Source organism: Artibeus jamaicensis, unplaced genomic scaffold (assembly GCF_021234435.1).
Source record: "Artibeus jamaicensis isolate MK-2021 breed Jamaican fruit bat unplaced genomic scaffold, CSHL_Jam_final contig_3126, whole genome shotgun sequence".
Classification (NCBI taxonomy): Eukaryota; Metazoa; Chordata; class Mammalia; order Chiroptera; family Phyllostomidae; genus Artibeus; species Artibeus jamaicensis.
The window spans coordinates 13,161,312-13,188,091 of record NW_026521723.1 but is presented as its reverse complement, the minus strand read 5'-3'; the positions used below and the strand labels follow the sequence as shown (position 1 = coordinate 13,188,091).

At 39.0% G+C, this 26,780-nt stretch overlaps 1 protein-coding gene across 2 annotated transcripts in view; it reads left to right on the top strand.

Moving 5' to 3' along the window:
* LSAMP (limbic system associated membrane protein) overlaps positions 1-26,780 on the top strand; it is a 637,805-nt gene that overhangs the window by 575,825 nt on the left and 35,200 nt on the right. For both annotated transcript variants that reach the window (XM_053663164.1, XM_053663163.1), the window contains exon 4: positions 16,974-17,108. In XM_053663164.1, the coding sequence (XP_053519139.1) occupies positions 16,974-17,108 (135 nt within the window). The remainder of the gene's footprint in view (positions 1-16,973; positions 17,109-26,780) is intronic.

The window sequence follows — 26,780 nt, the reverse complement described above, 5'->3', positions numbered from 1 at the left end:
TATTTTTGATATTTTAAGGAATAATTTCACATTTCTGCTCAAACCTAAATTCAGCCACTTTTCACACACACATAAACACATATATTTTCTTCCAAATATTTCTTGTCCTTCAGTAGCTTTAATACATTCTTATTTGATGAAAAGAGGGATTGATTTCTCAATGGTCGGTGCTTGGACTAAGGAAGGGAGAGGTCAAGTATCTGACAGTTTTGGAATTGCACCACTCTTTGATCGGTGTTATCAAACCAAGCCATGTTCTAACCTAGGTTTAATTAGCCCCACAACAACCCATGCAGTTTGTATGTAGCCAGCATCCTCATTCCAATGGCCAATAGCTCTTGTCCATAATAGTAATTGGCAGCTCTTTGGGTAGACACTCATTTAGATCAGAGTTAAACATAAGGGCACAACTTTTTAATTAATTTTAAGCAGAGAGTACCTTGATAGCATGCCCAAGCATAAACCTAAAGCCCTTAGACCACCTAAAACTATATCAGGACTGGATATATTGTTTAAAAAAAAACATGATTAGGACCACAGAGGCCTTTAAAGAACACTAAGTTATCATAGTGTCAGGAATGACGACTCCAGACTTCTGTGACTCAAACTTTCTTATACCCAGCCACCTCTGCAATCATATACTCATCTATTTACTTACTCTCAGCTATGTAGAATGACAGGTGACTTACTCTCAGCTATGTAGAATGACAGGTGACCACTTCCTGATATGGTTGTTTTGTGTCATATCCAAATGAAGTCTTTTTTTGTGAATAGGCTCAGGTTCAACCAACCAAAACAAACCTCTGTGTGCCCTGACTGCCAATAAGGCTGATTTCTTTTCTGGAGTTATCTATGGGTCTACCCTCAGCTGTTCTGGTATCATTTTCTTCCTGCTCTTATTCTTCCCCATGGTCTGATTTACTTGATTTCTTCCCGTGATCTCCCTGTGCCTCACTCTACTACCTTCTTGTTTGCTGCAGGTCTTCCCCTCACTGTCTACTGCCTTTAAATCTTCCCTATAGTCTCCTTTGCCCCTGAACACAACAGGTCAGGCAGTATGGCATGAGAACCAAAGCTAAGTTTGCCTTGAGGTGAAACCATCTGTCCAAGGGGGTGATCTGAGGTACTTGACTTTTTCACCTTGAAATTGTAAGGTGCTTTTAGATCAGAAACCTGAAATTGCATCAGTCTATGTTATATTAAAATCTTAATATAACAAGTTTAGCTTCCTGAAAACCAGCAACATTTTAGAATAGTATATAAGGAAGGAAAGGCTGAGGATATTTGAAAGTCTAACAATTTGTTGAAGATATTCCAAGACCTCCTGCTCAGAACTTACCCAATTATCTTCTGAAAAACTGGATATTACTGTTCTCATCAAAATATGGATTGGCAAGTTTAAAAGACCACCTAGCATGACCTCAAATGGACCCAAAAACCTTTAGTTTGTTTAGTGTATGCCTACTCCAAGGCAGACTTATCTATACATCACATGTCATGACCTTTTGCTATATCTATATCTGCAACTAATTTCACATCAGGGTATTAGATATTAGTGAGAATGATTTTCTGTTTCAGTATGTACTACGTACTTCTTAGTGACCTCAAATATTTGGACACAGTAAGCCAAAATTTTGTAAGATGTGCCTTCTGAAGGAACTTGTGACCCCTCTCCTTCCATTATAGTCCCTCCAGTTCCCCAGAACTTATTCCCACAGGTAGCTATCCTGCTTGCCTGCAAGCTGATAAGTCCCTTAAGGGTTCATTGAGAATTAAGACATTAGCTGATAAAAGGTATAACCACCTGCATTAATGTTTGGATTGCAAAGGAAGTCTTAATGGGAAATTAGTTAAGCTTTAAAGTTTGGTACATTTGAGGCAATTTGTCTTGCCTGGCAACCTGTCAAATCTCAGCATACAGGCAGTCCCCACTTTGCATCACCTTACCTGCCCTACACCTTATGCTGACCCCACGGAATTTCAAGGTAACTCTACAACCAGAATACTGCAGTGTGGGGTGAGATGTTTAGAATCCTACATAACATGATACCAAAAACCAAAGCTCTTATCTGTGCACAAATTAATTTACTCTTAAATGATATTCCAGTGCTTGAGAAAGTCAGCAGCATCTATCTGCTCTTCTCCAAGTTTACAGATAGCTTATCCTCTGATCAAAGGTACTTCTGTAACAAAATTGATGCATAATGGAGGTAGGAAAGGCAATTTGTTTTTTCTTGTCCAACTTTGCAGGTGGAGGATCCATTCTTGGTGAATTGTACTGTATGGTCTAATGACCATGCCAGGTAAAACACAGGGACCTTCTGGAAAGAGAAGAAAGCAAAGGATAGCAGATAATTGGGAATTGGGACCCAGGCTTTGCGTGGGGGTCCAGGAAGATAAACAGGCAGTCAGCATTGGCTTTTGTCAGAAACTGAGTGTCTAGAATGGGTAGGCAAGATGGAGACCAGTCCCAGAAATAGAACTAAGATTTTTTTAAACATGGTGTAATGGTTCAAAACACTAGCGTATACACCTTGGCTCTGCCACTTATCTGTGTGATGTTGGGGAAGTTCCTTAACTTTGCAAAACTTAAGTATTTTCATTTGTAAAGAAAGAGAAAGGAGAATGACTATTTAGGTAAATAAACTAGCCTATGTAAGTAGTCTGTGACACAAAGTGATACCAACAAATGGAGGCTGAACTGTTACCTCGGAAAAGGAATTAAGTGTCAAGTTCAATGCACAATGTTGATTCTTATCATGATAACTTAATTTTTCTCCTTAATCTCCCCTGACCTAAAAACTGGATATCCCCTATTCTAAGCCAATGTTAAATCTGTCAGCTGAGGTTAATTGAATTCCCTTGAGAGAACAAAAGGGATGGATGTGCCTCTCTCTGTATGTATGACTACTAAGATCAGATGGATAGTCACAAGTGTAGGTATGCCCAAGCATTGTAAAGAGAGCTTTACAAACACGTGGAATTCCGGGACCTCACCCGCAGAGATTCTGGTTCAGTAACTTTATGGAAGAGCTCAGTGATCTGCATGTATAATGAGCTCCCAAAGTCATTCTTATATAAGTGGTCCATGGATCACATGTCAAAAAACCCTGGAATAGACGCTGACAGGAACCTTAAATAAGCTGATTGCTATATCTGGGGACAATATTTGCATAATATTTCTATAAGGGCAGGCAAGGGGGAAATACATGATTCACACAGTTTTTATTTTGAAAATGGTAGTAAGAATTTATTCATCTGAGGAGACATTATTTTCTGCAAATATCTAATACATAGAATTTATTTATGAAGGATATTGAGTAATGTAGTAGACAATGTAATATATTTGACTGAAGCTTATGAAATACATAGGAAATGTGTTCAAAAGGGTAGTTTTTAAATAGTGTTTATAGGAAAACCTATGGTCTCACTTGTGTAAATCCATTTCTAGGACATGAATAAATAATTTTGGTCCAAGAAGCTTACTGTGAAGACATGATTCTTGGATAGACTCCACTCTTAAATAAATTCAAAACAACATCTTGAGTAGATATGCTGTCTTAGTCAGTTTGGGCTGCTGTAACAAGGTACCATAGGCTGGTGACTTAAACAACAAACATTTATTTCTCACAGTTCTGGAGGCTGGGAAGTGCAAAATCAAGGTGCCAGCAGATTCAGTGTATGGCAAGAGCCTGCTCTCCATTGCACAGGTGGCCGTTTTTTTCCTATGTTTTCACTTAGCAAGACAGGTGAGAGAGCTCTCTGGTGTCTTTTATAAGAGCACTACTCATATTGATGAGGGCTACTCTCATGATATAATCATCTCTCAAAGACCCCATCTCCTAATATTATCACACTATGGTAGTTAGTATTTCAACATGAATTTTGGTGAAACACATTCAGTTCATAACAATATGCTTGTTATGAACTTGTTTATAATTATTAAATATCTTATGCAAGCATTTGACATTCCTAGGTTGAAGTCCCTGAGCAGTTGAATCTCTGGACAGTTATTCTGTGTGATTGCACTGAGATCCTTACATGGCAGTATGGGAAGTGAAAGCAGCAGACTTTCTGCCTAAAGCGAGAGAAAACAGCTTCAACACAGGGCTGGGAAGTTGTTTAATAGAAACAGCCATTGACTGCATTTAAGTGCTTGCTTGAGACACAAAGTCTCATGCTATACAATGTGGAAAAAATACTGAGCCTGTTGTTTTGTATGACAGGTATTAGTTATCACCTGCCCTCTCCATTCATAAAAGTTGTCCATGTATATTGTAGAACCTATTAATTGTACAATTTTAAAAAAGTATTTCTTTATTTTTAGAGAAAGGGAGAGAGAAAAAGAGGAAGAGAAACATTAATGTGTGGTTGCCTCTCAGATGCCCTCACCTGGGGACCTGACCCACAACCCAGGCATGTGCCCTGACTGAGAATTGAACTGGCTACCCTTTGGTTCTCAGCCAGTGCTCAATCCACTGAGCCACACCAGCCAGGGCTAATTGTACACTTTTAAGGAAATTATTTCGTGGTCCTTCCCTGTTAGGCTGTGAGGAGCCTAAGCCACTAGCAAACTTAGAAATTCGCTGTACAAAAGATAAGCTGAGTTTTGATTGGGCTGAAGGAGTATAAAAGGAAAAACAAACTAAGAAAAAGATGGATTCTTTCTACCCACACCTCAGGCCTCCTTCCTCTCCAGGAAGACTTACTGTTCATATTATTAAAGAAACTCAAGTTAGGATCATTCTCAGAATATTCAGATCCAAAGGGCTATGACAATAGCAGGGCACAGAGATTTCTGGATAATGGTGCCACAGCATGGCTAGTAAACATTAGTCTGTGATAGAAAGACAGTACAAAGACTTTAGCCTTGGAGGAAAGGAGATCCTGACAACCAAATGATGGATCAGGTTCACAATTCAGCCCAACTTTAGCTGCATCTGTGGATGGAGTGCAGTTTGAGTGCCAGTGGCAAGAACTGAAGAGCATTCAAGCAAAGTGGTGCCACAGGGTAGAAAGTCAGCAGGGAAAAGGCACCTGAGTATAACTGTAGATACCTTTCACCTTCATGATCATCACTCTTAAGTCCAGACATCTCTTAACAGGCTCAAGTCTCAGCGTTTCAGGGCTGACTGGGCTGAGCTTGCAGGTCACAATTCTTTAATGAACACAGTTGGACAGTACAGGAGGTAGGGTGAAAGAGACAATACATAGTCATTAAAACCCCATATGCTCCAGTCAATTAGAGAATTGCTCTGATTCTATGTAATATCTGCTTGCTACTATTCCACCTGTCATTAGGTGTTGGTATCTTGTTTTCCTATTAATTCTTCTTTCCTTATGCCAGAAATAGAAAATGCTCAGGGATTTTTCTTTTTCATTGTGAGAAACCTGCCCTGAGGATATAGCCACAAAGGTGGGTATGTCTTCCCCTTATACTGAAATTATTAAGTCCAGTTTCACTTTTAAAAATACTTCTAATGTAAAATATATGATCTATGTCAAAAATTCAAGTAGTATAGGAAAGCATGAAATGAAGAAAAATTCCCTGGCCACACACTTCTGACACTCGGATTCCATAATTCAGAAGCATGACTGTTACTAACATTGTGTATACACCATGTGTAGCAAGCATGTTAAAAAGCATACATATGAATATGAGCACTTATGTGTGTATACAAATGTTCAAACACAAAGGACAATATACTAGATATAGTATTCTATAACCAATATATCTTTTTGTGACTGTTACATGAATTAAATTTTCTTAAGTGAACACTTATATAAAAAGTATGAAACACAGTGAGCACTTGATACATACTAGGCATAACAATGCTAGATATTTGGGGATAATTTTTTTCTTGCTCGATTTTATAATTTTTCAACTATGTAGCATTCCTGGAAAATAAAGATTGGCTTTATTGGCCTGTGATTTTCAGATGAGGTGATTTATACTTGCTTTCTTCTGTTTTACTTACTTCACACAACTTTATGTTTGGGAGATTGCACACGTTGCCACTTACAGCTGTCACCTACGCATTTCCTTTCCCCACGGCATCCTCTGTGGAGATGTGCAGCAACTGACTTACCCTCACCACAGTGTGGGTGCTTCCACTGCTTCTGTGACATCACAGCAGTGACAGTGGGATTGCTGGGTCACACACACATCCTCAGTGATAGTCGATAGTGTTGAACTCTTTCCCAAAATGGTTGGACCAGCCTACTGACTGAAAAGTCAACTTTTTAAGAATTTTTGTCCCTCTTATCTCATATATATTATAATACAATTTTGTCTTGTGATTTATGTATTGATTTTGTTGATGGAGGTTTTGTACTATGGAAAAAATTATTTTTTATGTGGTCAGACAAATAAATCTCCTTTTTTATGGCTTCTGTTTCATGACTTTCTTAGAAGCATATTTTCTTCTTCAATATTACCAAATTACTTTCTTTTCTTTTAATACTTTTAGAGTCTAATTTTTAATTTGAAATCATTTGATCCATCTGAGTTTGTTTTGGTGAATAAAAAATGAGGGCATTTCTTTTTTCAAAACAGGATAGCCTGTTATTGCAACACCACTTTAGCAACAGTGAGAGAAAAAGATAATTCAATGGGTAGCTAGCTAGAGTACTGACATACAAAAATATAGTTTTTTAGTATGACTAATACTAGTTAGATAATGGCAAAAAGGACACTTCAATCAGAAAAATGCTGAGAAATAACTATTCATATTTTTAATTTAAAAGTCTTAAAAAGCTAGTGTAATAAAATAGTAAGAGACTTGCCCAGGAATGGACAAACAAAATAAAAAAATAACAGAATCCAGAAACAAACCAAACTGAATAAGAGTAGCATTTAAAATCATTGAGGGAGTATGATTAACAGTTTTTAATAGAAACTAACTCCTGAGTCCTTTAATCTATTTCCCACTCACATGAAATAAAGTCAAAGCCTTCCAGAGCTATTTAACTGTATTTATCCCTGATGAGAATGTAAGTTTATAAAAATTTGAAATAATATCTTTTTACTACTTCCTTTATTTCTTGTGCTTCCTGTTTAAATCATTGGCTGCCACATGGCAGCAGCTGATATTTGTCAACTGACTACTTATAATGGTACTCAGAAGCCATGCTCTACTATTCAGATCACAGCCTATTTGCACATATATTTTAAGTATTTAGGTCTTTTTATATAAAAGAACTACATTTTGAATTATTAATCTTATTTGGAATTCAGAGGTACCTCATCTCTATGCCCTGTACCCCCTAGATGGTTAACATCTTCTTTTTGTGTATAGTTAATTTCTTTAGTCTATAAAGACCTCAGAAAATAAATGATTAGTTAAAAAAAAATAAAGAACAAAAAATAAGTGGTTTTATTCTTCATTTATATCCAGTTGTTTAGAAGGAACCTCCACCTGAATGTCCTGCCAGCATTCCCATTCAACAGATATAAAAACTCATCTTATCCCTTCCACCGTAGAAATACTGTCCAGCCCGCAAATCAGTCAAACCAAGAACTTCGAGGTAGCCCTTTCCCTCCCTTGCACCTTCATTCAGAAGGGAGTTTATGAAAGCAGCCCCCTCCCATCAGGCTGAGACTTTTGTAAGCTTTCTTTATTTCAACCATTTCATCTAAACCTCTCTGGTGGCCCTTTTCCTCTCCCTTTGTTTTTATTTAAAAAGAAGTAGAAGAAACATCCTCATGCAGTGCTCTGTAAATGAAGTGACTTGTCAAGTCAGAGACTGTGGCAGTAATCTGAAAGGCAGTAAATTTAGCGACCCTCACTTGCACTGACAGGCTGTCATGCGCTTGAAACATAAATAGCAGTGGAGACAAATCGCTGCTGTTTTCCTATTAAGCTTTGGCCCACTGGCCTCACAGCCCTCCAGGAGTGGGTAGACCGACCGAGCCTGGGAGAAGACTGCTTTCAAAAGCAGACATGAGCTAGCTCCTGGTCTCTCCCACCCCCACCTCAACAAGTTCTGCCAACACTGCAGCTAGGACCCTCACTCCCTCTGAGATCCATCTGCTTCACAGAAAGTCCGAAAACTGGGGCCAGGATTCAGGCCTGCTGGCGTGCAGAGGGCTGCCATCCAAAGTGCATGTTGATGGTGGTGATTCCTAGTTCATACATTTTGGTCTAAGAGTAAGAAGCAAATCGCTGGACTCTACTATTATTTGGGTTGACCCCTGAGCACTGGAAGGCTGCCAACGTTATGTTAAATGGGCACAGCGTAAGAATATCACTTTAGTTCAAGCTTAAACCATTTCCTTTTTTTGGTCTACTCACTCCTTCCCCACTTACTCCTACTTTTCTCTTTATTACTTATTGATTGACTTTAAGCAAGAACAGTTTTCTAAATGGGATTGAACAGCTCCTTCAGCAGTGAGGGCAGCTGAAGAAGTGAGGTTGGGGTTTAGGGGTGAGCCCAAAGGAGGTCGCTGCAGCACTGGGGCCTGTAAGGAAAGGGCAGAGGGCCAGATGGAGTTATCATCCACCTTGTTTTAATTACTTTTCAAAGGCTTCTGTGGCAGCCCCAAAACACGCCGAGCGATGCTTCCACAGTACAATTACCCTGCTGAGTTTAACACATTCACTCGCAAAATGCCAATTGATTTATGTGACTTTTGAAAACAGCAACTGCTGTTCTCATATCTCTTGATATTTAATCCTCAGCCGTGGCAGAGTCACTAATGACAGGTCGCAGAATACCCCTGCAGTTCTGATGACAATGGTGAAAGATCGTGCTTGTTGCTCCCTTGGACTAGCAATTCTTTGTTCTGCCTCACCCCCTTCTTGGGAAACAGTCTAAAAAATAATCAACACCTGTAGGAGTTTTATTTTATTGCAAAGCACATTTCTAGATATTTCTTTTTACAATTTTACCTCTTGGCCTCTTCTTTCCCACATACCTGAGATAATAAAAATTAAGTGACACGGTGAGTCCTTGCATTATGACATCATACTACATCATACAAATATTCTGCAGTCCCTCTTTTAGTAGTTTGAATGACCACCAATGTATATATTACATATTCAATCCTCATTTAGCCCCAGTGTCTTAGAAACTTCATATTTCTATGTGCCTATGAAATGTACTACCCAGGATGTTCTAAGAAAAACTGATACCCACCATGTCAAAAGTCAAATGCATTATCTCCACTCCAAAATAAACACTCCTTCCAAATCTCCTGAGGGGCGCCAGCTACATTTAAACTCAGCAAGTCACTAGCTTTCAACCTATGTATTGCATTTAGAATATATTTCTTCATGCCCAAAAAGGCTCAAGTGGACCACAGCAGACCTCAGGGCCAGTGAAGGTCCAGCATGTGGTGCACCTTCCCTCCGCCCTCACAGATATTGCCCCTCATTTGACATTGAGCCCAAGCTATGCCTCAGAATCCTTCTCATCACCATGTTCCATGCAGCCACTGCCAGTTAACCAGGACTGATGATGACTATTTGACATCCTTAAAGAACTATTTTCTCTTTCACAGCAATTCACAGGGTAGTTTGTTATACTATGTATTAGGGCTCATTGCCAAGAAATTGCACCAAGCAAAGGTGGTGCTGATAGAGAAAGGACATTAAACAAATAGAATTGTCATGGGATTCCATGCTTATATACCATGTTGTCTCCAGAAAATAGAGAAAGGAAGAAAGGCAGACAGGAAGGAGAAAGGGAAGGAATGATTTAAAAAGTCAATTTTACTCAGTACTTTGTGGGTACCTAAAGGTTCCATTATATCTTTTATTTTATTTTAGAGGGAGGGAGTAGGGAGAGAGGGGCATCAATTTGTCGTGCCACTTATTTATGTATTCATTGGCTGATTCTTTTATGTGCTCTGACTGGGCATTGAACCTACAACCTTGGCATATCAGGAATGATGCTCTAACCAGCCAAGCTACCCAGCCAGGGCCTGATTGTGTCTTTATTGAGATGCAGAGGTACTGAACACAGCAAGTCCAGAGTCTTCACCCCACCTTTCACACCTGGCATATGTCCTGCTGCCACGTCATACTGCTCATTTCTCCTGTGTGAAGAACTCTTTTCTGGGTGGGAAAACCAGACTACCACACCTTTTTATAATTGGCCAGCTCTGATGCTCTCCCCTTGTGTTTTTCAGCTCTCTGAAAACAAACTTCTCCCAGTAAGTCCTGCAGCTCCTTTCCTGGCTATTGGCATGTATGTGCACCAGTGCTCCATACTGTTTGGGGTTGGGGGCGAAGCTTTATACATACGTGGGTTGGGCTAAAATCTTACATACCAGCTTTTTTTCTCACTTACTACTTTATTTTATTCTCTCAGTAAAGAAGTTAAGTAGGAGTACAAAGCTTATAAGACCTGGTGGTATCTTTTAAATTTCTTTATAACCTAGATGCTTTGCTTTGGAAATTCCCCAAGTGTCCCATTCTCAGCATCCCATTTGATACTCAGAAACAGAAATAGGGCAGATTCTTCAAGCTAAGAATTCAGCCAACTCTAGTATCTCCTGGCATTCTAATAATAAAAGTAGTCATGCCTAATGGGAACGTGGACTCCAAAAGTTTTGAAACGTGATTCAAACCTCAGCTCCCCTTTAATAACATCAGAAACTTGGGTGCTTCCCTTGAGAGTCCTCTTTAAACCTGGGTTCCTATGTTTCCTCATTTTTAAGCAATTGTAACAGTATTGTGAACCAGATAAGGAAATATTGAAGTGACTTAGCACAGTGCCCAGAGCATGTTTATGTAAGTAGTCACTAATTCAACAGTCACTCTGCAGTATTTCTTGAACATGCCAGCATCCAGCATTGTGCTGTCCAATGGAGTACAATGATGAGCAATGGTCCCTGCAATGGAATGATAGCTGTTATCAATATAATTCCTCCTCAGAGAACCAGACCTAGGGGAATCCTGATTTCGAGCCTGGCATTTAGAAAGGCAGAATGGCTTCTAAAAACTGAGAACAAGTAGGTGCCAAAGGTTAAGCGTTAGTACAATACCAGAATGTCATGGCCCAGGGCTAAAAAGGATGTGTGGATAGCAGCCTCCACTGGGTTGCTGAGCTCAAACTATGTCAGCTCGCTGATTTTTGTATGTTAAAGGGAAAATGCAAGCCATAATGGATTGGATCTTTCTGGATGCCAGGAAAATAATGCCAGGGCATTCTTCATTTGGCCCATGATCATTCATAGAGCCAAAGGCAGTTGTAAATCTTCCCTGGCACTGTGTTTGCCTCCAGTTTCTGGGTACTAACTATACCCTTTCGGACTGCAGAAGGCATGGAGCCAGTTTCCACACCCTGGTATGTTTTAGTATTTGAATAGGGAACATTTCTACAACAGAGTAACCAATCCCTTCTCTTCCATGCAGTTCACACATCTTAATAGCCAAATGCTTCTTTCTCTAGAGAAGTCTCCTTTTATTTCTTTTCCTCTCTTTCTTAAATTCATCTCCATCATGTCACTTTTTTGTCCTTCCACCCCACTCCCCATTCTCTTTAATACATTGCATTTCCCTGTGTTTCTTTATTTCCTGTGGTTGCTGCTTTGGCAACCGTGTCCATGCCCCACACCTACCTTGTTTAAATTACAGATCATTAACCAGTCTTCACCTATTCATCGATGGGTCATGAGAAGTAGTGATGAGAAGTGGATTCTGCCTTTGGACAGAAACATTGTCAAACACTAATGGATCTCTCAGGTGGGATGCAAAGCTGAGAGACAAAACACTTCAAAAGGATAAGGAAAGATACACGACAGGAAACATAACCATATTGCAGGCCTTTTTTTTCTAGATTTCTGTGTTTCTCTCTAGCTTTTTTTCTTTCTTTCTTTTTTCTTTTTTTGAGCATGTCTGTATAGAATGTAATGTGCAAAAGCAGTGGAGAAAAAACACACACAAAAAGGAACAGGTGAGTATGTCCTTAGGGGAAAAATGTGAAGTTTACTGTAAGAACAGGAATTCGTTACAGCATTTGAAGTTACACAGGGAACTTCAAATGGCATCATTGATTCACAGTCTTTCTTTCTCTTATTTTTAGCGGCAACAGTTTATAGCTTGCTTTTACTTGCCCTTTTCACTCACTTTTCAACTACACAAACACACATGTGTGCACACACATACCCTGCAAGACAAGTTCCACTTGTTTGCTTTTCATTAATCTGTTTATGCCTTTGTGTTTGGAACTATTGTGTTTACAGCTACTACTTGTAAATACTCAAATGTAGGTGAGTAAAGGAAATGTCAACCCTATTTCAAACACATCCTCTCTTCTGCAAAAAAAAAAAAAAGGATCTACAGAGATTTTAAAAGAGTCTTCTCTGAATAATGAAAAAAATGACTCATTCATTTTCTAACATGTAACAATCCTTGGTATTCTACCTTTTCAAAGTTACAAAACACTCAAATTTAACAAGTTTCCTAAATTTTATTTGTTGTATCTCAAAAGGAAAAAAAAGAAAAATACCCTGTAGATTACTGGGGTGATAATCTTTTTTAAAAATCTCAGACAGGGGACTGTTTGTGATGTCCTGAGGAATTCTCAAGAATAGTGCTGCTCTATTTAGTGAGCAAATATTTGGGTGTTAGTAAAATTGCATGCAGTCTTCTAAAAGAGTGGAAGGTTATATGTAAGTAGATAGCATTATGTGTGTGAGTATGTATATGAGTGTGTTTGCATTAGTATCCAATGAGAGAAAGAAGGAATATGGTGTTCATGGGGGAGAGGAAGGAAAGAGAGAAAGGGAAAAAGTGAGAAAGAGAAGTACCATGGAAATGTATTTAATTTTAAATGACTGCTTGCTTATGAATGAATGCCTCATTGACCTTAGAAATCTAACTAAATCAACATTTTGAATGTGATTTCTACATGTTTCACCAAAGCAGAGTCAGTACTCTGCAGGCACCGTACTCAGAAGACAGCACCTGGCATACTTTAATTGGAGTGGTCCTGGCTGATTTGCCTCTGTGTTAGTAAAACACAGAAGAGAACACTTTGCTCTTGCCATTAGCTCTAGGCCCCTCTTTCTGACTTATGAAGAAATATTAAAAGAACTAATATGTACAACTTGAGTAAACAGTGACTAAGAGGAGATATGCTAATCATGTGCAAGAGTCTGAAAGGTGCATATTGCAACTGCATATTGCCAGGAGACACAAAAACATATTAAGCAAAGGGAGATTTAAACTAAACACCAGATCCCAGAATAAACATAATACTTGGTGATGTGAGCAAGATTGTGGAAATAGGTTGAGATGTTTTAAATAGCAAAATATTGAAATTTGCACTTCAATTAAACATTTATACAAGGGCAGAAAATAATCAACAGGAATAGGAGACAGGCCCAAGTTGAAGTCCTAGGGCTTTATTCCACAAAGAACTTAACAAATTAAGGGTCACATTCTGGCCTGAGACCCTTCTTAAGGTTGAGAGAATGAAAGAAAATAGTGACAGGGCTTTTGGGTTAAAAGCAGCTAGTCCAAGTGAGCTGAAAGGGTGTGAGAAAGGTGCACTGACGGGGCAGACACATTGGGCCAGAGGGTGAGGGATCAAGAGCATGGAGTGCATTTTAGAGGTTTGTGACTCAAGACTAACACAGCGTATTCTATGCCTTGAAACCAGAAACTGCAGTTACTCAGATGAAAGAAATGCCATGATTCCTGTTTCCACCAGGGTCTCTGCTCTTGTTTCCATACCTATTTCTGAAATAATAACTCCACACGACAGATACATCCTCAGGACACTAGCAGAGATGCCCCATCCAGCCTTTTACAGCAGAGTACTAAGCACATTCTTCTCCAATAAACGAGTTCTCTTATCAGGATCATTAAAAGGGAGTGAATGTATATACAGCTTCTCTTACAGAAATACTTAGCCAGCTTTCCATTCTTTGCTTGTTCTCCTGAGGTATATAATGTCTTGAACCTGACTCTAGTTCTTGCTTATTATTTTGATTTTGCTAACTCAAACACATATTTATGGAGTAAAAACTAATCTTGCCAAACTCGGGACTGGTTCACAGGGATATTGCAAATAAAAGAAGAGGGCATAAGGGGGATAAATAGTAATGGAAAAAATACGATAAAAAATAAACTGTTTAGAAAAAGAAAAGAATGGTGTTTGAGGAATCTACAATGTGGTTCTTTGGCTTTCCAGTGACAAGAATGCTCCCATTTCCTCTTAAATCACTGGATTAATGAGAAATTCTCAAGCAAAATAGGAGAGATATCTGTTGTGGGCAAAGGCTCCTGTGAATGCAAGTAAAAACATGTACCAAGACTTGCCAGAAGTGCAAGAGTTTCAACTAGAGGATCGAAGTGGTAAAGGAAGAATGACAAGAAGGAGGGCTCAGAGATGCTGTTTAATATTTCGAATTCCCATCAGGCTAGTTTGTCTCACCTGTGTTTGGTTTTCCCTTTGAGGCTCACCCACTCCACTGAAATAGCTATGAGCATTGATGCCTGTAGCAGAGGCAGCCATAACAGTGCAAAAGAGTTATCACGGGAAAAACAAAAATGATCTTTCTGCCTTACATCTGGGGCATTTAAGAGAAAACTCCCCTCTCCTCAGATAGGAATGGGGGGAATTCTTTCTAGAGATGTGGGATTGAAAATGCATCCCATAAGAATCTGTTTTATTATTGGCTTCTTGGGAAGAAATAAAATTATTAATACTTGCACCGGCAAAGAAGAATCCCAGGTACAAAACCCAGTAAATATTATTTTATTTTTTTCTCATTTATTTTAATGTCTACTCTCATGGTGCTGTCTTTTCAAACTGGTAGGGACTTAGGTGGTGCTGCTGCTAAAATTATCTTTTTCTCTCCTGAAACTGGCTTATATCTTTCATAAATTCCAAATGCAAAATTGAGGTCTATTACTTTCCATTTCTAGGTATTTTATGGAAGTTGAAAAGAACTCGGTGCCGTTAGCCACCTCTAAGAAGACCATACTTGGTCTCTTTTTAACTCACATCTGTACCTACTTGGGAATAAGATTGATAGGTGTAGGCAGAAATCCTAAAACATTCTGAAATCATCTTGAACCCTGTTTTTATTCAACCCGTCATCATTCTTGGAATCAATAATTGTATCTTACTGTCAACTTCCCTTTCCACTACAGATTTTTAATGAGCTTATACTTCTATTTGGCCTGCAGTAGTCAGAGCTGCCATTAGTCTTCAGGGTATTTATGCTTAGCTAGAAGATTCTTAGCATCAGTTAGCTGGCTGACTCTCAGTTCATAGACCCATAGATACAAGAATGCATGATCTTTTTTTTCTTCCAAGCCCAAGTTTTCCCACCTTGTCTGAAGTTTCTGTTTCCTTTTCTACCACATTCCCCATCTGTGACCCATGAAGTCAGGTATGACTCCTTGCTTGAATGTGGAGAAGAAAAAAGAGGAAACACAGATTTTAAAAACTGGTCTTTTATAAATAATATGCACCTATATACTTATAAACTTATTCTCTAAAACATTTTTAGTAGAAGTGTGTAGTAGATAATGTTTAGGACTTCAGAGCCAGATAATTATATATAACTATTGCCTTTATATTATTAGGATTGCAGTTTCCTCCAAACTAGCACTAGAGATATTGACTTGAAGTTCGGAGTGTTCCTGACAGTAGTGTTATAGCTTGTTGTCAAAGAGGCTATCCTTTCTGTTGGGAGCCTATTTAAGAGGCTCAGCTGACATATTTAGACAGTGAATTTGTCTTTGTGCTGACTATCTGTTATGTTGATTTGGCCATCAGGGAATTTCCAGAAAAGGAAAACAGCTTGTGCCATTCGAGTAGAGCTATTAATTAATACCATTTAGTGCAGGATGACCAGGGCAAGATTTCTTCAAGATGGCAGGCCTGTGTTCTTCAGCACTCCCCCAGCTGCTCTATCCTGGCAGAAGCAGCAGTGGAGTTTTGCAACTTGGGAGTGAGAGGGTTCAATTTAACTAGAGTTGAAGGTCAAGTTCTTCCTGCTCAGTCTCTTTTCTTCTTTACTTTCTCTGTCCCCCTTCTTTTTCCTCCCCTTCATTCCTCTTCATTATCTATCTCCTTCCTCCCTTCCCAAAGAAAGTCATTTAATCATTTTTACTCCACATGAGGGGAATTAAACAAGCCTGCCAATCTTGAGATTTCTTTGCCATAATGGAGATATCCAACTTTATAAGGTTTTCAAAAATGGGCCCCTAGACCCCTAATGCCAACTATTTAAGCAAATGGTACTTGGCTCTCTGCTGTCACCCCGTGTGACACAGTCTGTCATAAAATGTACCATGAGGGGCACATTCTCATGGATCTGGTCCATGGCCTGGAAGTCTCAGTGATGATATAGTTTTATACTGAACAAGGAAGCCATAACTGAAAGACAGGGTTTTGAACATGACCCTGTGAACAAAATTCCACCTAAACTGGGGGGAAAGAGTGAAAGTTTCCCAAAAGAAACCCACTTCTCCTTCTAACAACAACTTTGGTTAAAAAAGTGCTAGGCAGTATGATGTGATTGATGGTATCAGGGCTTCATCCATAGCCCCTCTGAGTCCCTTATGACTTGGGAGTACCTCCCCACAACTCCCACTTTGTTCTGAGCCCTCAACCAATGATTGAGGGACGACAAGGCCATATAAACATTTCAGCTTCTTACCTGTTGGTCAGGACAACTTTGAAGTGAGACATGTGCTGTACCCAGAGCTCCTTGAGCAATTGAACCAGCTGGCCTTCTGGGAAACTTGGCATTACACCCTCGCTGGGCTTCTTCCTTGGCAGGTTCCATTTCCCACTCCTCTATGTTTTTCTGATAACACTTCCTCTTTGATCACTTTCACATGATATTTTTGTCTTGGAGTCTACTTCTGTGGAATTGGCCTTAGCCAAATACATTGTCAAAGTATAGAAAAGGCATGTGGATTGATTGCTTCTAAAAAAAAAAGAGGTGATCTGCTGCATATGTTACACTTTAAAAAACATTTATGCAAACCTCTATTTTTCAGGAAGAGAATTTGAAGGTGAAGAAGAATATCTGGAGATCCTTGGCATCACCAGGGAGCAGTCAGGCAAATACGAGTGCAAAGCTGCCAATGAGGTCTCCTCTGCAGATGTCAAACAAGTCAAGGTCACTGTGAACTGTGAGTATGGCAGCAGCCAGCAGGCGTTGTGTGCCTGGGCCCACCTCCACTTCCAGTGAGCTCTACAGATCCCATTAGCAAAGGAACATTGCATTTCAAGCAGATGTTCCTCTGGTCAGGGATGCACATTTATACATCCAATACATCCAAGGGCAGGACTTGGCCTTTGAATTTGATAAATCAACTCTATCAACTCTAAATGTAACCCATAATATATTTAACCATACACATTGTCTTTTACTCAGACTACAGAATTAAGAAAACAGGATCAGACAGCACTAGCACTTCTGGCAATCACTCTTCAAGTCTTTGTGGAGACCAAGGTCACACCACTATGGAGAAAAGCAACAAAGCAACAATTCATATCTTCCTTAAGTGGAATTTTCATCTTAATGCATTGTCAGAGGGAATAACCCAAGATCATATTTTATCCTCTGCTATTTAACTAATTGGCCGTGGTAACAAATTCAAGACACTGTGGTCAGATACCATATCCCTGAGGGCTAACAGGGATAACTGATAAGTTAATTTTGATTATCTATTTGTCCCAAAGTATGGGCATTGGAAAGTAAGATTTTTCTAAGTTGCATAGGTGAGTAGGCATATTTTGAACTTCTCAGACGAAAGAATCCTTAGATGTAGTTTAAGAGATGGGAGGTAGGGTTGGATTCATATGATATGTGTTGCGCAACAAAGGAATAAAAAGAATTTGTCTACCCTTTTCAGTTAGAAATGACTTGCCACATCATTAAAATTTAAGTTTTCACATCATACAATTGTGGCTAGTGACCAGGGATGAAGGGATGTCCTGACAGTTCTTTCCTCCTATGTATTTAACACATACACACAAATATACGCATGTGCACATATAATACACACAAATATATACCCTACATGCAGAGATATACACACAAGTGCACATATAACATACCTACACAGATACAACCCCTATTTGAAAATATGCTTTGGACCATGGTGAGTTACTTTTTGTTATCTTAAGTCCTCCATGCAGTTACCTATGTACCAGTGACTCTATATAAATTCTCTAGGGAGGTACATGTAATTTACTCCACTTTATAGTTTGAGACACTGAAGCCTAAGGAGGTAAAATAGTCTTTCCAGTGACATAAAAAGCAGGAAAAAGAGAGGCACTCAGACTAAGTTTGATTCTAAAGCTCATGACCTCAGGAAAAACAAGAAGAGAAGGAGGATTTTTCATTCTTACTACCTACAATGTGCAGACTGGATTAAGGAATTTATGTTTGTCATTTAATACACAGTAAAGTCATGAGATAAATATTCTTGTTCTGACCTGAAAATTTTGGAAACAGAAGCATAGACTGCTGAGCAAGCTTGCCTAAGGTGACCCAGCCATGCTGAGCTGCACTGTGTCCAGGGCCCTTCCTCCAGCCTTGCGGCCTTCTGACACAGCCAGCATGTTCTTCTGCACAGCATACCGAAAAGAATCCAGTAGCTATGACTGTGCTGTAGACATTTATGGCACTTATTTCCAAGAAGCAAGGGACTGCTTTTGATGAGCTCTGAAGTGCTTTTATCCCCTAGCTGTCTGCAATTCTTTTAGTAATAGAGTTCTGAAATGCCAGTATTACTATTCTTTTCCAGTATTGGGTGTGTTTCAAAGACACATTAATGATCTCAATGTTATAAAATGCTTTAGGACCTTTCTTTTTCCATGAAAGGCACTTTCTCTGGGTGTTTATACAAGTTATAATTAGGTTAGTTAGCTTCTTTTATGTACACACAGCCATTCCATCATCTTCCACCTCCTCTCTGACTTTTGGAGTTAAGGTTTTATTCTCTCTTAATTGACCTTCATCTTAATTAGATTTCTGAAAGTCCAATCATGGAATACACAGAAAATATTTATGCTTCCATTGTGTGAAACATCAAAGTGGCCTGCACTGCAGATGGTTCCCATGATCAAAGCCAGCCGCCTGGGCCCTTTTATTATTAGTGCAATTAGTCTGACATTGCTCCTTTTTGACTGTCCCCAAAGTGTAACTTAGAAGAGAAGAAAATGCTGATAATCTTCAAGAAAGTGCTTTTATGAAACTGTGAGGTTTTGCTAGTGACAAGTGAGCCACAGGAGATTATGGATAGAATCTTAAGGTTTTAAGAATATACCTCATAACATGGAAATCTACTCTAGTGAGCTTAGTCAGACATCCAGTAAACGTTTACTCAGTGAGTAGGTAAAAAACTCGCAGGTAAACTCTGCCCTCTTAACATTTCTTCAACCTTTGCAATGACATCGGTTACAAATCAAGAAGTATATTCAAATAACAGTTTCCTTTGGAATCACCTTTTTACCAACACTGCATAAGCTATGTTTATAATACATTAAAACAACTGGCCATTGCTCCTCGTGCCCTATTCAGACAATTAGTTCTGCTTAAGTGTAATCACACTAAGGAGATGAAGTCTCCAAGATTACATTATAGAACCAGGTCTGGCTAGCAAAACTGGTGGATACTGACAAATATCTGCTGTCACTTTTGCCACTTCATCTAAGCCTGCCTACTGTGGCAATGTCCCATTATTTAAATTTACTCCTCTTCCTTTTCAAAACACAGGGTTCAGAATTAGGTCAGAGAATCAGGGTGGCTTAGATAATTAATGGCTAAATAGAGTATTGTCACGAAACAGACCCTGAACAGCCCTGGGAAAAAATCCCAGTGCTGATTATCTCCTACGAGCATTTTATTGAGTCCTTTCCTCAGTGACCAACAGGCATTTGTAGCAGGGCACTGAGAAGCTAGAGCAGGAAACCAGAGAGACAAAGCTCACGAGCTGGATTCTACAGTCTCCCCTTTTTCACTTCTCTTGATAATTCTCCTCCCTACTTGGTCTGTGTTATTGCACATAACCATCTGATACCTGAAATCTGTTTTCTGAATGGTAGGAGGTCCTGGAGTTTACAGAAGCTAAAATTATTGACCTGAAATCTCTTCAACTAAACAAGCCTAGTAAAATATTGACAATAGGCACCATTTCTGGTTTCTGGTATCTTACTTACAGGATAGCTGCTAATTTCTCCCAGATCCCAGCCCTAAGGACAGATATCCTTTTATTACAAGGTCTGTGTGCACTCCCTCAATTTCAGTTCTTACAGTGCTTCAAAAGCAGATCTACTCGAGTTTGTCTCTTCCAAGTGTCTAGTATGCTGAACATAATATCTAGTGCATCGTAAATGTCTAATAAATACAGCCTATTAATTTTATTTTGACTCATCCTATACTGGACTCTTGTCCTGTACCTGGAGAAATTCTTCTCACAACCTACCCCCACTGTGAATCTTTCCCCTCACCCCAATGACCAGCTAATGGCTTTCTGCCTTCCCACAGCTACTTTTCCAACTATGTTCTCATTGTCATTCATTATAATCTCTTTTCCTCTGCTTGTCACCCTTTGAACTCAGCTCTGCTGCTACCCTGGTGTCCAGAGATAACCAAACCAACATGGTTGTTAAGAGGCATGAGACACTGGCATTTCTAAAGCTCCCCCTTACCTCTGAGAGCTATTATTTTAGAGAAAGCAGAGGTTACTACTAGAGAATGCACAGTTGGGACTGGAGACATCTGTTTTCTCCAGGTAATACAAATGCCTTTTAACTGGACTCTTTCAGGGCTTTGATTCAAAAATCACATGCTGAGGAAATTTTTGTAAAATAGCTGCTCAATGTGGAACCAGCTGGCACCTTCTCTGGCTATTCATAGCTTCATCTTTCCATTTCCCATGCCAGCCTTTAGTTGATTCTTATATTTTGGAAAGTATCAGTAAAGATACATTCTAATGTTTATTATCTCTTATGGGATCTTGAGAGGAAATATTCAGTAAGAATCCAGAGTTACTGTAGTCTTCAACCATAACTTTGCAATATGAACAAGAACTATAACTTTTATGAGTGACTTCAGAGTGCCAAGATTATGCTAAAGATTTTGTATGATTCACTATAATCGTCACAGTGCCAGAAGCCAGCTAAGTGGGGCAGCATGTTGGACTGGAACCTACGCCAGACAGCAGGAATATTTACTTTATCACTGACATTGTTGAGTATTGCTGATAGATGATGATTAAAAAAAAGACAGCTTTTAGTTACTTCCATTACTGTTTCTAAATTCTTTACGGACAATGTCGTTCTTGTTGCCCACATTCTTTGCTCCCACCCCATCGGTCCACCACTGCCCACTACTCCTGGGAGACAACTGGATCATCCCTATGCAGAGAGGCCAAACACAGAGCTCAGAGCACGTGAGCATTTTCTGCCACAAAATCAAAGACCTAGTGAGTAGCAGAATTAGGACTCTAACCCAGACCTAACTCCAAAGTCTTCTTTCCTTCAATGATACAATATGATAATAGAATTAAAAGAATGCATGTAATTACTTCAGGTGTTAAACATGCTCTCGTATCTGTGATTTTATCTGATTCTTACATCAAACCTGAAGGATAGGTAGAAAGGTAGCATCGCCTACATTCATCCACAGGTCAGGGGCACCAAGACTTAGTGTGTCACCTCCAGGAGGCATCCACCTAAGTGGCCTAAGCAGAAACAGCCCTCATCTCCTGATTCCAAATGTGAGATTATATGCACTACATCAATACATGTTGTGCCATTTTTATTGTCTGCAACAGCAGAATTATGTAACATTGACCTTTTAAGCTACCAGCATGCCTCCGTAAATGATATTTTTCCTTAGCAGGAATTCATTCACATGGAAGCACAGCGAGGATTAGATCATGAACTTCATAGAGATGGGTTCAAGTCTAGACTCCTTCAAATGCTGGTTATGTTAATTTAGACAAGTTACTAACCCTCCATAGGCCTGTCTTCTCATTTATAAAACAGGTTAATAATCTTTACCTCCTAAGTGGCTATTATTTGGAGGAAAAGACTACCTAAAACTTAGTATAGGTCTGACATATTGTAAGTGCTTGTAACCTGAATTCATTATTAAGAATTTTGTTACTTAAACTATTATTCCTAATATTAGGAATAGCAAATGATACTTTGTTTGCTAGGCCACTGTCATTGTTATCTTAATTGACAGTCTTGTTATGGGTGATATAAAAAGAGAGCCCTTTTTAATATTTTCAGAACCCAGAATTTTGAAATAATAAAAACTGGAAGAATTATTTAATAATCGTATGCTATTCCAAAGTCACATAAAGAATAACAATGGACCTCCATGCAGCATTATTATTATCACAATTTTATTATAACCATATTTTGAGCAAGGACAGCTATTATTTTAACTACAATGGGCATGCCACAATATGATTTGTAATATTTTTTAGCCTCACCAATGTAGAATTTATCACAAATGAATTTTGAAATGTTCATTCCAATAAGTCATGAACAAATAGACCTGCACCATTGTGTCATTTGAGAAATATTGGAAACAACAAGCTCTTCATGCATTTATCATCACCTGTAAAATTACACCAATATGAGAAACTTCCTAGATTTTCAATGAGAGAAGCAAGCATTTCATGTTTGACATTGACTGGCACCATGCTGCCCCTGTACAGTTAATGTGTTTAACCCTAGTTTACTTTCTCCTGTCCCATGCTGGCATTGCTGAGGAGTTCATAAATAGCTTGCTACTTAACTCTGCAGGTTCTGAATACATTGCATTTGCCCTCATCATTAGAAATCAAAGTGGTGAGAGGTAGAGTTTGTGTGGCCAACTTCCCTTCCCAGTTATGGCAGCCCTGGACTGGGGCAGGCATGCCCACAGGCAAGTGGGAAAGGAAGAGCCCAAGTAAGACTTCAGTGTGGAAAAGCAGAGGAGAAGCTCTGATCCCCCACTGGATGCCTGGTCCCAAAAGGAAGAAGGGGAAGAGCAAAGCCAAACACACCTACTTTGTTGCTCCCCCAATTTTTAATCAGAAAAAACATCTTCCCCCCTGGGTCCCAGAGCAAGGAGGTAGACTAAATAAGCCCCTGCCACATGGGAGGAAAATCCGGAGCAAAGAAGAATTCTCCCATGAGACTGTGGGTCTGAGGCCCATATTCCTGGTCTCCTGGTACAGGGACTGGGAGGCTCCACCATGGCATTAGTAGGTTGAGGTGCTACAGCAATGAGTGCACAGGTGGAGGAGGTGGAATGTGCGGAGTCTGACCCAAGTTTAGGGCTGGTTGAACACCGTAGTACTCATCATTAAGGATTTGTCAGTTATTAGCACATGGCTCCAGAAAGTCACAAACTATGTGACTAGTTAAAACTCATTTCACAATTTGAGCTATTGACCACAGCAATAGAATCATAAGCAAGATTATTTTCTCCAGCCAACATGCTACAGATTGTGGAGTCATCGGTAGCTTAGGAACCTAATACAGTTGACCTTTGAACAATGCAGTGGTTAGGGGCACCAGTCCCTATGCACTCAAAAATTCATGTATAACCCTGGCTGGTGTGGCTCCGGATTAAGTGCTGGCCTGTGAACCAAAGGGTCAAAGGGTCACCGGTTCACTTCCCAGTCAGAGCACATGCCTGCGTTGTGGGCCAAGACTCCAGTAGGGGGCACACAGGAAGCAAGCACACATTGATGTTTCTGTCCCTCTCTTTCTCACTCCCTTCCCCTTTTTAAAAGTAAATAAATAAAATCTTTTAAAAAAATCCACGTATAACTTTCGGCTCCCCCAGAACTTAAGTACTAATAGCCTACTGTTGACCAGAAGTCTTACTGATCATATAGTCAATTAACACATATTGTATATGTTGCACGTACTATATAATATTCTTATGATAAAGTAAGCTAGAGAAAAGAAAATGTTAAAACATTTATAGTATTTATTTTTGAAAAACAGATATAAATGAAGTTGAAACCTATGTTGCTCGAGGGTCAACTAACTCAACAGTGAAGAGGTGAGGACAGGAAACTAATATTCATTCAGTGTATTCCTGCTGATCACCTTTTTTTCGTCTTTTGTATCTTATCTCAGTGGATGGCATCACCTAGAGGTTTAAGCCAGAAACTTGCTTGTTATCTATGTTATTTTTGACAGGCCTCCTTTTTTGCCTCAGTCTTCACAGCTAATCTTATCAGTTCTGAAGCTCAGTATCCCTCAATCTCAAATCCCTCCATTTGCTTCCAGTCCCTTTATCATAAACCAAGTACAGGCTCTCTCTGGAATCCTTCAGCAATCTCCACCTGGACTGCCTCGTCTTCAGTTCCAACATTTCACAGATGAGAAGATTGAGGCAATATGACTCTAGACAAGGTACTAAACGCTAATGAGGAAGGAAAATGAGAGACTGAGCCTAGCTTTAAGCTCAGGTTTATCAAACTTTAAATCCAAACTTTTCAATTCTATTGGATGTCTTATCCCCACAAACACCTCCTCTACCCATACCACCACCCCAGTTATTGTATTATTCTTTGAACTAATGTGCTCCAGTGCTCTATGTAACCAATTGTGGAATGAATGAATTTAAATAGAACCCCTTAGTGCTCATCTTAAACTAAGCCCTTGTTTTGAAAGATAAGAAAGAAAAGTCTCAGACTGGTGTAGATGCTTGCCTAGGCCCCAGTTCTGTTTAAGAGAAGAATCAAAATCAGACCTCATGTTTCAATTTCTGACTGCTAATCCTAATTCCTAACCCATGAGATAAATAAATGAGCTACAATTTTTAAGTCTAACAATTTAAGGGTTAAATAAGTAATGGATATGAAAATACATTTCGATCATAATGATACAAACTGCCCATTTGTAAAGACTGGGCAGTTTTGACTAGAACTGGGATTTTTTTAATAGCTGGGAGAAATCATTAAAGTATATAGTTCCCTCATTACATTGGTAATAAAACCAAGGCTCAGAAAGATAAAGTGTGTGATGGGAGGTCCACACAAGCAAATTGAAATTAAATTCCAGAACTCCTAGTTTCCAACCCAGGGTTCTTTCCACTCATCATGTTGCCTTTTTGTGCCTGTACAAAAATGAGCAGATAATTCTAAAGCAACAAAAAAACAACCATCACTCACTCTGGCACGTCTATTTACATGCAGGCTGGTGGTGCTTATCCAAATGTGCTCTAACTCCTCTTCTCTGACAATGATTTAAAGATGTCCAAGCTCACGTGAAAATGAAATGGGAGAGAAAATTGCAGACTAACTAGATATTTTCGTACATCTTTCCTAACTAAGGTCAGAGTCTTCTCTAGGCAGAAAACTTGAAAAAATAGTTTCTGAGTATGAAGAAAACTCATAAGTGAGCTGAACCAGGCACCAAAGAGATTTAAATAAATTTTATATACTAGAAATCACTTTACTATTTTCCTTAAATAAACTTTTTTCTCTGCAAAGTCTACATATTGTTTGGGCCTCCTTGTTTTATGTGCATGCAGCCAAGTTGCCATTTCTGGCAAATAAGTTTTGGTCAAAAAAATTCTTTTTTCCATAAAGGTCCATAACCTTGTCAAACACAGTATCATCAAGCCAGGAGCCCACATCTACCAACCTTACTCCATCGTGCGGATCTGTAGACACCTGTTTCACCCTTCATAGGACTGTTTGAAAGAATCACTCAAAGAAACAGAGAACAGACTGATGGTTGCCAGAGGGTATGGGGGTTCAGAGGCTCAGTGAAAACAGTGAAGGGATTGAGAAGTACAGATTGGTAGTTACAAAATTGTCATGGGGATGTAGAGTATAGGAAATATAGTCAATACTATTATAGTAACTATGTATGGTGCCAGGTGGGTACTAGAAATACTGGTGAGAACACTTTGTAAAGAATATGATTGTCTAACCACCATGCTGCACACCTGAAACTAATACAAAATAATATTGAATGTAAAAAAGTGGTACTGTGTAAAGGAGAATAAGATATATACATCTATAATATATTTGAAAGGATATATATATAGATATATATATCTTATTCTCCTTTACACAGTACCATATATATATAATCATGACAAATTAGAATGTCAGATATGTTTGTGGAGTTTCGTGGGCCAGTGCTTGGCAAACAGAATTAAGGGCACAACTTCCAGAGAGAGTAGAAGGATGATACACCAGGAAGGCTTCTATGTACCAACATAGACTCAATACTACACCTTCCCACATAAAAGCAATGGTTTACCTGGGCCATAGCAATAAGGAAACACAGAAAAGAAAAAAAAGTGCTTTAGTAATTCTATAATACTACTTTGTTTGTTTTTCTGAATTCCTGAAAAAATATTAGGCTAAGCTTGGGTTTGAAGAACTTAGACCTGTGTTATTTTCATTAGACTCTTACTGTCATCTCAACCTGTAACAATTGCCGTGATGATAATGATGATGATGATGAAAAAGATAAATGCTCTAATCATACATTAAAATCCCAAGTCCTTCTACCTAATTTATGAAAATAAAAAAAACCTCTGCACATATAAGCCATGCTTGAAATAACTGATGGTAGATTGGAAAGTAAAAGAAATCCTAGATTCTATTTCCATAAAGCCTCGTTAAGTGTCCCAGTTAAGTACACCAAATCTGTGGCTTCATTAATCACCTCTTATTTTTAGTTAGTTTTCTAGTGATCAGTCCTTTTCAGCTGATCATGAATTCATGTAAATGGAGCCTTAAGGCTGTTTCTTTCCAGCACCTCTCCGATCAGAGTCTCCTTTCCAATTGCTTTTTGCATGGGAATCCTGGAGCGTC